The sequence below is a fragment of the Rhinatrema bivittatum genome, chromosome 8, assembly GCF_901001135.1.
Source record: "Rhinatrema bivittatum chromosome 8, aRhiBiv1.1, whole genome shotgun sequence".
NCBI lineage: Eukaryota > Metazoa > Chordata > Amphibia > Gymnophiona > Rhinatrematidae > Rhinatrema > Rhinatrema bivittatum.
This window is the reverse complement of record NC_042622.1, coordinates 74,125,926-74,141,560: the sequence shown is the minus strand read 5'-3', so window position 1 is coordinate 74,141,560 and position 15,635 is coordinate 74,125,926. Positions and strand designations below refer to the sequence as shown.

The 15,635-nt window shown below is 47.9% G+C and overlaps 1 protein-coding gene and 1 long non-coding RNA gene across 5 annotated transcripts in view; one reads left to right on the top strand and one right to left on the bottom strand.

The window, feature by feature from the left end:
• The window catches only part of LOC115097963 (E3 ubiquitin-protein ligase Itchy), a 278,895-nt gene that overhangs the window by 143,166 nt on the left and 120,094 nt on the right, over positions 1 to 15,635 (bottom strand). For 3 of the 4 annotated variants that reach the window (XM_029614171.1, XM_029614172.1, XM_029614173.1), the window contains one exon: positions 14,573 to 14,786. In XM_029614171.1, coding sequence (XP_029470031.1) covers positions 14,573 to 14,786 — 214 coding nt within the window. Of the gene's footprint in view, positions 1 to 14,572; positions 14,787 to 15,635 lie in introns of those variants that run through there. The other variant, XM_029614174.1, reaches the window with a different exon arrangement.
• The window catches only part of LOC115097965, a 184,210-nt gene that overhangs the window by 145,950 nt on the left and 22,625 nt on the right, over positions 1 to 15,635 (top strand). The window lies entirely within an intron of this gene.

Here is a 15,635-nt window from a genome sequence, read left to right as displayed (position 1 = left end):
TGGGCTGTAGTGCGGTGTAAATAGAAGGAGAGCGCACGCTTACAGTCCAAGGTATGTAGGGCTCTTTCACCTTGATGGGAATGAGGCCTAGGAAAGAATGTAGGTAAAACTATTGATTGATTTAAGTGAAATTCTGTAACAACCTTAGGAAGGAACTTTGGATGTGTCCGGAGGACTACCCTGTCATGTAAGAACTTCGTAAAAGGCTCGTATGTGACTAGTGCTTGCAATTCACTGACCCTTCTGGCCGAAGTGATGGCTATAAGAAATACCGTTTTCCACGTAAGGTATTTAAGGTCACAAGTACTTATGGGCTCAAAGGGAGAACGCATAAGTCTAGTGAGTACTACGTTCAGATCCCATTGTATACTCGGGGAATGAACTGGAGGTTTAATATGAGCTAGGCCTCTCATGAATTTAGTGACGAGAGGCTGTGTAGAGATAGGAGCGTCGTCCAGCTTATTATGGTAAGCTGAGATTGCACTTAAGTGTACCCTTACCGATGATGTCTTAAGACCAGAGTCTGAAAGATGGTAAAGGTAATCTAGTAGTGATGTAGTGGGGCAAGTGAAAGGATTTAAATCCTGCTGAGTGCACCACAGCGTAAACAGTTTCCATTTGTAGGAATAATTCTTTCTAGTGGAAGGTTTACGTGCAGCTATAAGTACTTGAGATATAGCGGATGGAAGGTTGAATTGCTGTAATATTAAGCTTTCAACATCCATGCTGTCAGGGACAGGGATTGAAGGTTGGGATGGCGCAACTGACCCTGTTCCTGAGTTATGAGATTGGGAGCTACTCCCAGGCGAATTGGATCCCTGACTGAAAGATCCAGTAGTGTGGGGAACCATACTTGTCGAGGCCAATATGGGGCTATGAGTATCATAGTCCCCTTGTCCTGTTTTAGCTTCACTAGTGTTTTGGTTATGAGCGGTATCGGAGGATACGCGTATAACAGGCCTGAGCTCCAATGGCGAGCAAATGCGTCCTTTGGCAGGCTGTTCTGCTGTCGGAGTAGAGAGCAGTAATTGTTCACTTTGTAGTTGAGCTGGGATGCAAAGAGATCTATCGTCGGTTGGCCCCAGCGCTGGAAGATTTTGGATGCTATTGTTGGATCCAAGGACCACTCGTGCGGTTGGAACTGACGACTGAGGCGATCTGCCACTGTGTTGTGGATGCCCGCTAGGTAGGTGGCCCGTAAAAGAATTGCATGTGTCAGGGCCCAGTCCCAGATCTGTGCTGCTTCTTGACAAAGGAGGTACGATCCTGTTCCTCCTTGTTTGTTGATGTACCACATTGCAACTGTGTTGTCCGTCTGGATTAAGACAGTCTTGTGTGATAGGCAGTCTTTGAATGCATGCAGCGCATAACGTATAGCTCGAAGCTCTAGGAAGTTTATCTGAAAAGTAGCTTCGAGTCGTGTCCACTTGTCCTGTGTCTTTAGATGACCAATATGTGCTCCCCAGCCTAAGGTGGATGCATCTGTAGTCAACGTCACTTGTGGCACTGGCTGCTGAAAAGGTAGACCTTTGAGCAGGTTGGGCATTAGCGTCCACCAGAGAAGTGCGGCTTTGAGCTCTGGTGTGATATAAACAGGAGTGGACATTGGTTGAGTGGCTTGTATCCACTGTGTTTTGAGTGTCCATTGTAGAAGTCGCATGGTCAGTCTGGCCATGGGAGTTACATGAACCGTGGAAGCCATGTGCCCTAGAAGAATGAGGCACTGGTGAGCCGTCACCTTGAATCGGTTGCGGAGCTGGTGAGTTAAGAGGACAAGTGTCTGAGCACGGTCTTTTGGTAGAAAGGCGGTCGCTAGTGTAGTGTTTAGCTCTGCACCTATAAACTGTAGTAGATGAGTTGGTGACAGATGGGATTTCTGGTAATTGATGAGAAATCCCAAGGATGAAGGACTTGGATGGTGAGCTTGAGGGACGCGACGGCACCTTCTTTTGAATGACTTTTGATGAGCCAATCGTCTAGATAAGGAAACACGTGCACCTTTTGTTTGTGTAGGTGTGCCACTGCTGCAGCCATGCATTTTGTGAACACTCTGGGTGCTGATGCTAGTCCGAATGGCAGCACCCTGTATTGAAAATGCTGATCTAGTACTTGAAACCGCAGGTACTGGCGATGCGGAGGGTAGATGGGGATGTGAGCGTAGGCATCTTGAAGATCCAGAGAGCAGAGCCAATCTCCCCTTTGAAGAAGAGGCAGAATGGAGCCTAGGGATACCATTCTGAAGTTTTATTTCTTGAGAAATTTGTTGAGATTCCTGAGGTCTAGGATAGGACGAAGGCCTCCTGTTTTCTTTGGAATGAGGAAATATCGGGAGTAGAATCCTCTGCCCTTTTGAGGACCAGGAACTGGTTCTATGGCCCTGATTCTCAGAAGGGTGGATAATTCTGTTTGAAGAATTATGGAGTGTTGATTTATTGAATGAGAGTGAAGTGGTGGATTCTCCATAGGGGTAGTTGAGAAATCCAACCTGTAACCGTGGGTCGTGATGGATAACACCCACTGGTCGGTGGTGATGGAGGCCCAATTGCTGAGAAAATGTTGAATGCGGCCTCCTACAGGTGTTTCGGGGAACGGATTTATGCTGCTGCTCTCTGGGGTTGTTCAGAAACCAGACGTGGCCGTTGTTTGTGGAGGCGGCTGAGGCATCTGCTGCCTTTGCCTAGGCTGCTGGCGCTGTGTTGGACGGCTAGGCCTCTGTCTACCTGCTGGGGGGTAGTATCTTCGTTGGCGATAATAAGGCCTTCGAGTGTCTCTTTTTGGAAATTTTCTGGAAGAGGCCTGCGACTCCTGAGGCTGAGACGACAATTGCTTCAAAGTCTCTGAATGATCCTTAAGTGTCGCTACCGCTTCCTTTATTTTGTCTCCGAAGAGATTATCCCCCAAGCATGGTAGATCAGAGAGATGATCCTGGACTTCTGGGCGAAGATCCGATGCTTTTAGCCATGCCCATCGTCGTGCAGCTATAGCTGATGCGGACAACCTTGCTGCTGTCTCAAAACAGTCGTAAGTGGCCCTGACTTCGTGTTTCCCCGAGTCAAGGCCTTTATGTACTAACGCTTGAAATGCCTCTTGGTATTGATCCGGTAAGGCCAGAGAAAGTTCCTGTACTTGCTTCCAAAGGTTTCTTTGGTATTGGTTCATGTACAGCTGGTAAGCTGTAATCTTCGATACCAGCATGGAACCCTGGAAAACTTTCCTGCCGAGGTTGTCCAACAACCTACTATCTTTTCCCGGCGGCACTGAAGCATGGGATTTCTGTCTCTTCGCCTTCTTTTGGGCGGACTCTACCACCACTGACTGGTGGGGCAGTTGTGGCCTTTGGAATCCCGGAGTTGGCTGCACTAAATAAGTGGCCTCAGCTCTCTTATTGATCGGGGAGACCGAACTTGGATGCTCCCAGATTCTTTGTTGAAGTTCCTGTAAGACTTCATGCACTGGGATTGCTAACATCTCCTTCGGTGGGTCTACGAACTGTAAGACTTCCAAAGTCTTCTGTCTTTGATCCACCTCTGTTTGTATAGGGAATGGGATGGTATCAGCCATTTTTCTAACAAAGTTCGTGAAGGAAAGATCCTCTGATGGAGACTTCCTGTGATCCTCAGTTGGAGATGGCTCCGAGAATAAATCTTCTTCCGAAGAGTATTCTGAATGGGAATCATCCGATTCCTGCTGAGGCTTAGGATAAGGTGCTGATGGTCCTACAGGTGAATGTGGCCTAGGGGGCCTTGGCACCCCTGAAGGGCCTGGAAGTGGATCTTGCGGTGGTTGCCTTGTCAGGATTCCCAGTAGTGTGTCCAGTTTGTTGAAAACTGGGTGCAAAATGGGAACATCCTCCCGAGGAACCGGTGTTGGCATCGGCCTTCCTGGTGAGGGCACCGGCATGGGCATCGGCACCGAGGACGGAATCAGGGGAGGCGTACGAGGTAACGGTGAATCCACCGGGGTTGGAATCGATGTCGGTTCCCGTGGCATCATCGATGACCCCGGAATCGTTAGTGCAGAGATGGGCATCGATGGATGTGGAATCGGCATCGATGGCGGTCTTGCGTCTCGAAGAGCCTGTTGCACCGCTTGACGAATGAGTATGTCAAGTTCCACACGCACAGCTGGTGAAAACAGAGCAGCTGTGGAGGGAGGCGGTGTTGGCGATGCCGATTCCTCCTCAGGGCCCTGAGGAGGTTCGGAACCCGGCACCGATATCGGTGGGGATCGCCCATCAGTAGGCCTTGGAGCCTCTGCTTCCGTCCGGGTTTTCTTAGCAGGGGAGGCCGTACCTGTGTTAGTGTCTCCGGACACCGACTCCCGCCGTCGATGTCGATGGCGATGCTTCTCAGGCTGTTTGTCGCTTCCTGAAGTGGATGCCTTCGATGAAATCGACGGGGATGGAGTGGAAGCGTCCCCCGCAGCCGGAAGTTTCTTTTTTAATAGTAACTGCCGAACCGAGGCCGATGGCGAAGACTGGGCCGACGTCGACGGTCTTGGCAGCAGCTGGACTGAAAAGAGCTGCTCCATCCTTTCGGCCCTCAGTCGTCGACCTTTCGTGGTCATTTCAGCACAGGATGAACACGCTTGGATGTTGTGATCCTTGCCGAGGCAAAGAACACACTCACCATGCGGATCAGTAATAGACATTGTTCTATTACAATTTGGGCATTTTTTGAACCCGGAGGCCATGGCGCCGGACAGCCGTCGACGGCGAACCCGAATTTTAGCGTTCCCAGCCGGGAATCGAAAGAGAAAAAAGTTACCAGCCGGTAACAAATGGGAAAAACCCCTCGATGGATAAAAATTTAATTGAAATTTTCTGATTTTTTGTGGAGATGAAATTTCACCTCAGACTCCAATCAAACCGCGAGGCTAACCGCTTCGCGGAAAAAAGAAGACTGAGGAGAGACCCCTGTGGCAGGGAATATCATAGCATGCTGGGCATGCTCAGTAGGCACTCCAGTGCCATTCAAAAGTTTCATAGAAACTTTGAGAGAAGTTTTCCGTACATAGGGCTCCATTATTGATGTCACCCATATGTGAGGACTAGCATCCTGCTTGTCCTGGGATAAACACCTGAATCAGAAAAGCAAAGAAAAGGCTCCCTACAAGACAAGGCTTGGAGCTCGGACACTCCCCTGGCCGATCAAATAGAGACTAGAAATACCGTCTTAAGGGTTAGGTCCTCAAGAGTGGCCCGCCGGAGGGGTTCGAAGGGCACCTCACAAAGAACCCAAAGCACCAAATTAAGGCTCCAAGAAGGACAAGTAGCCTAGACAGGCGGATTCAAATGCTTGGCCCCTTTGAGGAAATGAACGACATCAGGATGGGCAGCCACCGCGTAACCATCGATACTACCTAAGAGGGAGCCAAAACCTGCACCCGCAAGGAATTGAAAGACAAGCCTTTGGAGAGGCTATTCTGTAGGAAGGAGAAGACCCGAGACACCGGAGCCTTACGCGCCAAGACTCCAGACGTGGAACACACATTCTCAAACATTCTCCATACCCTAACGTAAGCGAGAGAGGTAGAAGTCTTACGGGCCTGCAACAGAATGGATATAATCTCCTCCTTATACCCCTTCTTTCTCAGACGTCGCCACTCAAAAGCCCAGGCCGCAAGACAAAAGCGATCCGCTTGATCGAAAAATACTGGAACTTGTCGGAGCAGGTTTGGGAGATGACAGAGGCGAAGAGGACCATCCGTCGCGAGGTTAACCAGATACACTTACCATGGACTCCGGGGCCACTCGGGCGCTACGAGAATGACGGGCCACCTGTGGAGTTTTACCCTTCTGAGTACCTTTCCCACCAGAGGCCAAGGGGGAAACACATAGAGAAGGATGTCGTGAGGCCAGGGAAGAACCACTCCTTCCGAGCAGTGCTCCCTTCTGCAGCTGAAGAATCTGGGAGCCTTTGCGTTGCTCAGAGTTGCCATCAGGTCTAAGTGGGGGATCCCCAACTTGCGCACAATCAGATCCATCGCCCCGGACAATTCCCACTCTCCGGGTCTAGACGTTGTCAACTGAGGAAGTCGGCCTGAACATTCTCCTTTCCTGCAATGTGAGAGGCGGGAAGCCAGCAAGCTGCTCTCCGCCCAGGAGAGCAGCTTGCTGGCTTTCAGGGCCACCGGACGACTTCTGGTGCCCCCCTGATTGATATAGGCTACTGTGGTGGCATTGTTGGAGAGGACTCGCACCGCCTTGCAACGGATCAAAGGCAGGAAAGCCTTGAGTGCCAGACGGACCGCTCAGGCCTCCAGGCAATTGATGTGCCACTGGGCTTGAACTGGGGACCCAACGTCCCTGGGTAGACTGAGTCTGACACACCGCTCCCCAGCAGGTAAAGGCTGGCATCCGTCATTACAATCATCCACTGAGGTGTCTGCAGGGGCATCCCCTTCAATAGGTGAGCGGGCAAAAGCCACCACTGCATGCTGACGATGGTCACATCAGAGAGCGGCAGGGGTGTTTGAAATTCCTCAAAGACTGGCTTCCAAGACAGCAAAGCTTTCTGTAAAGGACACATATGCGCAATAGCCCAAGGAACCAAATCTATAGTTGAAGCCATAGAATCCAGAACCTGGAGATAGTCCCAGGCCGTAGGAACTGATGAGATAACAGATGTTGAACTTGATCCATAAGCTTGAGCGCATGAGCCTCGGGTAACAACACTTTGCCCATGCAGGTGTTGAAGCGCGCTCCTAAGAATTCGAGTACTTGAGAGAGCTTGAGTTTGCTCTTGGAAAAACTGATTATCCACCCGAAGGAGGTGAGGACAGACAAGACCCGGATGACCACTGTCAAGCACAAGTCCTCCGACTTTGCCCGAATGAGTCAGTCGTCCAGGACGGATGGACTAGGACTCCCTCCCGCCGGAGGAAGGCCACCACTACCACCATGACCTTGGTAAACGTGCATGGAGCAGTGGCAAGGCCAAACGGGAGTGCTCAAAACTGATAGTGACGTCCCAGAATGCTGAGTAGTTAAATCACAAGCAGACTGTGATACATTATAGGAGGACCTTGCAAGACTGGAAGATTGGGCATCCAAATGGCAGATGAAATTTAATGTGGAAAAGTGCAAGGTGTTGCATATAGGGAAAAATAACCCTTGCTGTAGTTACATGATGTAGGTTCTATATTAGGAGCTACCACCCAGGAAAAAGATCTAGGCATCATAGTGGATAATACTTTAAAATCGTCGGCTCAGTCTGCTGCCGCAGTCAAAAAAGCAAATAGAATGTTAGGAATTATTAGGAAGAGAATGGTTAATAAAATGGAAAATGTCATAATGCCTCTATATCGCTCCATGGTGAGACCACACCTTGAATACTGTGTACAGTTCTGGTCGCCACATCTCAAAAAAGATATAGTTGCGATGGAGAAGGTACAGAGAAGGGCAACCAAATTGATAAAGGGGATGGAACAACTCCCCTATGAGGAAAGACTGAAGAGGTTAGAGCTGTTCAGCTTGGAGAAGAGACGGCTGAGGGGGGATATGATAGAGGTCTTTAAGATCATGAGAGGTCTTGAACGAGTAGATGTGACTCAGTTATTTACACTTTCGAATAATAGAAGGACTAGGGGGCATTCCATGAAGTTAGCAAGTAGCACATTTAAGACTAATCAGAGAAAATTCTTTTTCACTCAACGCACAAGAACGCTCTGGAATTTGTTGCCAGAGGATGTGGTTAGTGCAGTTAGTGTAGCTGGGTTCAAAATAGGTTTGGATAAGTTCTTGGAGGAGAAGTCCATTAATGGCTATTAATCAAGTTTACTTAGGGAATAGCCACTGCTATTAATTGCATCAGTAGCATGGGATCTTCTTAGTGTTTGGATAATTGCCAGGTTCTTGTGGCTTGGTTTGGCCTCTGTTGGAAACAGGATGCTGGGCTTGATGGACCCTTGGTCTGACCCAGCATGGCAATTTCTTATGTTCTTAAACTTTTGATGTTCCTGGCAAATCGGGATGTGAAGATAGGCCTCCATCAAATCGAGGGAGGCGAGAAATTTGCCTGTGCGAACCGCCGCTATGACCGCCCTCAAGGTCTCAATGCGAAAGTGGGGAACCTTGAGTGCCTTGTTGACTCTCTTGAGATCCAGGATTGGACGAAAAGAGCTGTCCTTTTTGGGGATGACGAAGTAGATGGAATACTGGCCGGACCCCTGTTCCTGTGGGGGGACCGGGACTATGGCTCTGAGTGCCTGCAGCCTGTCAAGAGACTGGCACACCACTGGTCGCTTCTGAGTTCTGCAGGGAGAGACTAAGTAGAGGTCCGCGAGATCCCGAGAAAATTCTAAAGCGTAGCCTCTTTCGATCACCTCGAGGACCCACTGATCCGAAGTAATTTTGACCCATTCCTCGAGAAATAGGGACAGCCGACCACCTAAGTCTGGAACGGAGGAATGGGCCGGCCATATCTCATTGCGAGGGCTTTGTGGCAGGACTTTGGTGGGTGCCATCTCGGAAGGGTCTTCGTCCCCAAAAGGAATGCGACCATGCTTGAGATCTAGTGGAGGTGTTCTGTTGGAAGGCTCCTTTCGCTTGTTGTACCTGCGCTGCCCCCTGAAGTGAGAGCGCGATGGAAAAAATGACCTGGACTGTTTAGGGCGGTCCTCAGGCAGCTTATTAACCTTGTTGTCACCCAAGGATTTGATAAGCTGTTCCAGGCCTCGCCAAAAAGCAACTTACCCTTGAATGGGAGCGTGCCCAACTGCGATTTAGAAGAGGAGTCTGCAGCCCAATTCCTCAGCCAGAGAAATAGTCTGGCCAACACTGCTGAGACCATGGCTCTAGCCTGTACCCTGAGAAGATCATAGAGAGCGTCCACCGCATATGCAACCGCGGCTTCCAGCCGCTCCGCCTGTTCCGCCTCTCCAGATGGGAGGTCCTGGGTGCTGAGTAATTGTTGAACCCACCTGAGGCTTGCCCACTGCATGAGACTGCTACAGACTGTCGCCTGAACTCCCAGAGCCAGAATCTCACAGATCCTCTTGAGATGAAGCTCCAACTTACGATCCTGAAGATCTTTCAATGCAGTCGCCCCTACCACCAGGATGGTGGTGAATTTGGTGACTGCGGAAACCGAGGCATCTACCTTAGGTACCTTAAGCATCTCTAGACATTGATCTGGCAGAGGGTAAAATGGCTCTTCCAACCCGAAAGCCTGTTTCTGGGGACTCCCACTCCCGAAGCAGGAGTTGCATCAGCATGGGGTGAAATGGGAAAGTACGTGGCGGAGCCCTCAATCCCACTAGGACCGGGTCCACGCTACGTGAAGTAAAGGCGGTGGTGGGTTCTTCCGGGGGGGACCTCTATACCAAGTTCATCCAAGACAAAAGGAATGAGCGGATCAAGCTCCTCCCTTTGGAATAGTCTTGAGGACCCTCGGGTCGTCCCCATGCACCGACGGGTTCGGAAGTGATAAATCTGTGTTCAGGTCTGGATCCGGTGAAGGAGAGGAAGGAGGGTCCGAAGGATACGGTACGCCCGGTACGGTCTTGACCCTGTTAGTGCTGGGAACATCAGGGGTCCTAGGGCCCTGCCCAGTGGTGGCCCGAGGGATTTTTGCCGGGGGGGGGGGGGGGGCGGAAATCAGTCTGCTCCTCCAGACTACCTAAAAAGGATTTGTGCATTTACAGACAAATTCCGTTGAAAAACGTTGTTGCACCTTCCTGGGCAAAGGAGAGGGGGGGGGGGGGTCAGGGACTGCAACCAGGGAGTTTGCGGGACTTAATTCTGGCGGAGAAGTATTAAAAACTGGCTCTTTATCCCCCTTAGGTCCTGGATTCGCAGGGAGATCAGAGGACAAAATGTCCGCTGTTCCCGTGATTTTTTGTGAGGGAGACAGCTTTGCAACCCGCTTTACCGTCCGACCTCAGACCACTGATCGTGTCGCTGCCTCAGAGGGTCCCTCCCCGCTGGGCAGACAGAAGGAGCACAGCTCGTCGCGGGAGAGTCGCGATGCAAGCTCCCCACAGGCTAAACAAGCTGCTGAGCGTGGCATCAGTGCAGAGGGGAAACATGCGGCAGGAAAAAATGGAGCCGAATCAGTTGAGCCTGGCAGAATGCGAGCGGTAAGAAGGGAACGAACCCTACAATGCTCCTTCCCCCTGTAAATGCCAGTCAAGTATAAACGCGGAGAAAAGGCTTCAGACTCGTTTTTTGTCTTTATTTAAACTGAACAAGGGCAGAGAAAAAAAACACGTCTCTGCTGAGGGACCCGAGGCAAAGGCATCTCAGGGGTTATACTAGAGAGAAAAGGGGGAGTGAACTGGACCACCAGTATCATCCCTGAAAGCCAGGCAGACGGTCACCGGGAAAGGGGTCCCAGGCTGAACCACTCAAGGGGAAAACTTCCCCCTGGGACCCAGTAAGAGCTGTGAGACAGCACTGTCTCACTTGTGCAGAAAGCTTGATTTCCTTTTTTTTTTTTTTTTCTTTTTTAAATCAAATCAGTAGTACTTTGTTTTTTATGGGTTTTTTAAAATATATATAACGACATTGGATCTGAGATATCACATCGGTTTACATTCAGGTACTGTAGGTATTTCCAGGTACTTGCTTGATCCTGGAAACAACCCAAAGGGAAGAACAGCGAAAATCACCACAGAGAGAGAAAAAACAGATAAGTCTAGGGAACCGCAGGTTCAACTGCCTTCATCTGCTGGAGACAGAGAAATACTGAAGGACGCAGGGTTGGCACTGTCCTGATATAGGATACCCTTTCAGTTTTTCTCTGTCTCCATCTCCTGGACAGGAGGCTCAATCCACTGTCTGGACTGATCCGGGTACATACAGGGAACATCAATTAGAGAATATTAAGCTTATTACAATATCATACTTTTTTTTTTTTTTTTTTACACATCCCCCCCCATCTCCAGTGGCTCTGGAGCTGGAGCCTGGTAAAAACAGCCAGAGCTGAAGCACTCTTGGCTCCAGAGCCATCCTGGAACTAAAGCTAGACTATTGGAAATCAAAGATACTATAGCCTGCCGCACCGAAAGGGATGAATGCAATCTAGAATACATGCTCTGCAGAGTTAATCAGGTGGTGCCCTGGTCAGTGCTGGGTCCAAGTCAAACAAGTGGATTGGTGTTGTGTGAGTTTTTCACGCCATGAAAGGCCTGCGCCACTGATGCTATCTCCCACTTCAGTGTCGATGAAGGGACAGACAGTACTGATTTCCTCTTTGGCACTGAGGGAGATGGCCCTAGTGGGTATCCCTCACGTCACTTAGGAGCTCTTCTTAATGCTTCTATTGGACCCACAGGTTGAGAGTCCAACAATGCCTTTTACCTGGAAGAGGTGTGCTCAGCTGCTCACACCTCACACTGAGGTCTCAGGCTCTTACCCGCCAGTAATTAACTCAGGGCCTCGAGTTCTCAAGTGTGGTACTGCTGTGCTCTTGGAGACATCTGATCACAGCTGCAGAAGTCATGATCCAGATCCAGGCAGCAACAACATATCAGTAATGGACGTTTGTGACAGGTCCTTATGTTATTTTATTTAAAACTTTATATCACATATTAAGCCAACATTCTAGCCCATATTAGCCAACATTCTAAACAGGTCACACAGTGACAATCATAAAATAAACAACAAATATTTGAGGAAAATGGAGGAGTTGAAATTTTTTAGGAAAATTTAAAAAAAAAGGATTTTTTTAAACTTATGTTGTATAATATGAAAATGTTTAAATATTGTAAAATGTGTGTGATATGATAAAAGTTTATGTATGTTTTTGTACTGTAAGCCGCATAGATAAAGTTTAATATTTTGGATTATAAATTTAAAATAAAACTGTAGGATACATACTCTGAAAATTCAGATCACTCCATTATTCATATATAAAATAAATCATAAAACTAGTTATAAAAATTCAACATTTTGAATCATTACGGCCAGTTATAATGAAGGACAGCTTTATTTACAAAATCTGTCTAATGCAGATGCACGTACTGCTTTAATGTCGTAATCCTGCTGCTAAGAGGATGAAGGAGCTCAAAGTCTAAAAAAAATAAAAATTTAGGGGCGGATTTTCAGAGCCCTGCTCGCGTAAATCCGCCCAAAACCGGGCGGATTTACGCGAGCAGGGCCCTGCGCGCCGGTGAGCCTATTTTACATAGGCTCACCGGCGCGCGCAGAACCCCGGGACTCGCGTAAGTCCCGGGGTTTTCGGAGTGGGCGTGTCGGGAGGCGTGTCGGGGGGCGGGGCCGGAGCGCGCGGCGTTGCGGGGGGCGTGTCGGCAGCGTTTTGGGGGCGGGTACGGGGGCGTGGCTATGGCCCGGGGGCGTGGCCGCGCCCTCCGTACCCGCCCCCAGGTCGCGGCCCGGCGCGCAGGAGGCCCGCTGGCGCGCGGGGATTTACGCCTCCCTCTGGGAGGCGTAAATCCCCCGACAAAGGTAGGATGGGGGTTTAGACAGGGCCGGGCGGGTGGGTTAGGTAGGGGAAGGGAGGGGAAGGTGAGGGGAGGGCAAAGGAAAGTTCCCTTCTAGGCCGCTCCGATTTCGGAGCGGCCTAGGAGGGAACGGGGGTAGGCTGCGCGGCTCGGCGCGCGCAGGCTATACGAAATCGATAGCCTTGCGCGCGCCGATCCAGGATTTTAGCCGATACGCGCGACTACGCGCGTATCTACTAAAATCCAGCGTACTTTTGTTTGCGCCTGGAGCGCAAACAAAAGTAGGCTATTCGCGCTCGTCTGAAAATCTACCCCTTAGGAAACATGAAGCATCTCTATTCATGGAACTCTCCAGAGACACTTTTTGCTTTAATGCCTGATATGGGGAGAAAGATGCTTTCTGCTGAAGGGTACAAAGCAGTTCTAGAATGCACAAAATTAAAGGTCAATAAACAAAAAAACGTATATACGATAATACCTCATCACCGAAAACATGTCTAGATTAACTTCCTCAGGTCAAAACAGAATTAGCACTCACTAATACAGTGAAACATTCCAACTCCACAATTTAAGAATGTTTGTTGCACATTATTAAATTTCTTCATTCCATTAAAAAACAAAGAAACGAAAAACTGAAACAGCAGGTCACAGCAAAAGAGGATGCTGCCTGAAGGGGGGAATGTAGCTCCCAAAAGCTAGTCAGGAAAAGTATTTAGTCAAATAACAAGGTATTGCCTTCTATGTTTTTATTTGTTAATCTTTAGGTCTGTATATTCACGTGGACTAAGTCGGAAGCCACAGTATTACATCCAAAGTAGCACAAGAAAATTTGACAAACTTCCAGAAAGAATAAAACAGAGATCATCATAATGCCTCTGTATCACCTTGAGTACTGCAAGCAGTTCTGGTCATTCCATCTCTAGAAAGACATAGCAGAACTAGAAAAGATACAGTGAAGAGCAACAAAAATTATCAAGGGGATGGACGGTTTCTCTATGATGAGAGGATGTTAGGTAGGGCTCTTCAGCTTTGAAAAGAGACGACAGGGGATACAATAAAGGTTTATAAATCATGAGTTGTGTGGAACAGATAAATAGGGAGTGGTTATTTACTCTCTCAAATAGTTCTAAGACTAGAAAACATCCCTGAAATCATCAAGTAGTATCTTAAAACAAATAGGAGAAAGTATTTTTTTCAATGCATATTCAAACGGTGGAATTTGTTGCTGAAGAATGTGGTTAAGGAATTGAGCATAAATGGATTTACAATAGATTTGGACAGATTTGGAAAAGTCCATAAACAATGATTAACCAGGTACTCTTGGTTAATCACTGTTTACCGCTGGGAATAAGCAACAAAGAATGGATCTACTCTTTGGGATCTGCCTAGTACTTCCTAATGACTTGGATTGACCACTATGGAGACAGAATGCTGGGCTCAAAGGACATTAGGTCTGACCCAACATGGCACATTTTTCATTTCATTTTCATTTATTAAAATTTATTAATTGCTTAACACAACAAAATTGTGGCCTAGGCGATTTACAATAGAACATACATAAAATAGTATCAAGAAACAAACACCAAAAATATCACATATAACAGCAACTTCTTGTCCTCCTCCAAAGAGCTGAAAGAAATGCTATACTTATCAATGTAGAAGTTATATAAGCCACTGAAATGAATTTGGTGGTATCAACAGTCTATAGGACAAATCTCACAACTTGACAGATAGGTATGAGAGAGATGAGTGTATATCTCTGCTCAGAGGAGCTCAGAGTCTGAAACAGCAGACTCTGAGCTACTTATCAGAATTGTTGTGTATTGATAGACTTATCTACAAACTCAGGACAGGAATATGAAAATTCAACTGTGCAAAGCAGCTTTCCCAACCTCTGCATACATTATATAATAGGGCTGGTAGTCCTTTTGGGTTGCTTGTTTGGCTTGAATGTTATTGTGCTGATTTTTATATTGTTTTATGATTTTATGGTTGTGTTTATGATAATGGAGAACCACTCTGATCAGTTTTTCTGCATGTGCAGTATAAAAAGCTAGGAAATAAATATATTAGTCAGTGCCACTCACTTCCTTCACTTTGTGCATATATATATATGAAGCAGTTCCATTGCACAATATGACGAGCTAAAAAGGATTTAAGCACCTACCCTGGAGGTAACGCTGCTTGACCAGCAGCACCAATTCGTGCTGCTGCAGGATTTACTGGCATGATTTGTCTAGACGTAGGAGGTGCAGATAATGCTCCAGCAGCTTCTCCCTCAGAGCTCCTTTCCGATGGTGCACTTGTACTTGTGCTTGGTAATGAGACTGTGTTAGATCCATCAATTTCTGACACAGTAGAGGAAGGACTACTAGAAGAACCTGATACAAGGAAAGAAAACATTCTTATTCAATATTATCCTACTTATTTCAATGCTCCAAACAACAGAAAAAGCTAATTTACTCTGAAATCGGGGGGGGGGGGGGGGGGGGGGTGTTATATTAATGGGAGGGGAAGGGGAAAGAGTAATCCAAAGTAGTCACAAATTAAGGACCATGGTGCCTCAGACACACTTCCACCTCCTGTCCAAACGGTTTGCAAGTCTAAGATATAGGAGGAAAGGTGTCCTTGCACCCCAATATAGAGGGGGGGGGGGGGGGAACAGACCTCAACATGAAACCTAAACAGAATTCCCTGTTTTTTGTGTGCATTAAAGCCACCAGTGGTACCATATTTTACAATATGCTAAGAAAAAAATACATTGCACTATCTTTCCAAAACTAACAAATGGAAAAACAAATCAACCCTATATCAAATAAGCTGGCTGAGATAATATTTGTGAGGTTTTGGCAGCAGCGTGCAGGTAGCTCAGTTATTATGTGAACCTTTTGAGAGAGTGAACTTCCATACTCCTACCATCAGATGTCAGTATGTTTTCCTTGGCTGGTTTTAACACTATTATGTGCTCTGTGGCTCCCGTTTCCTCTGGGGGGGGGGGGGGGGGGCATCTTCCTTCCTGTCTTGTTATATACATATACCAAGGCCTTGCCTGCTTTCCTTGCCAGAACTTGGTCTGAAACTATGCTAGCATGTGCCTACATTCTACCAGTCTTCCGCTGGTGGTCCTATTTCTCCCCATATCTTGACTCGTCATGATGTCTCCTTTCAGCCCTGTCTCTCAAGTGAGCCTTACTCCCAGTTCAGCCCTGCCATCACAGTGACAGTCCTTG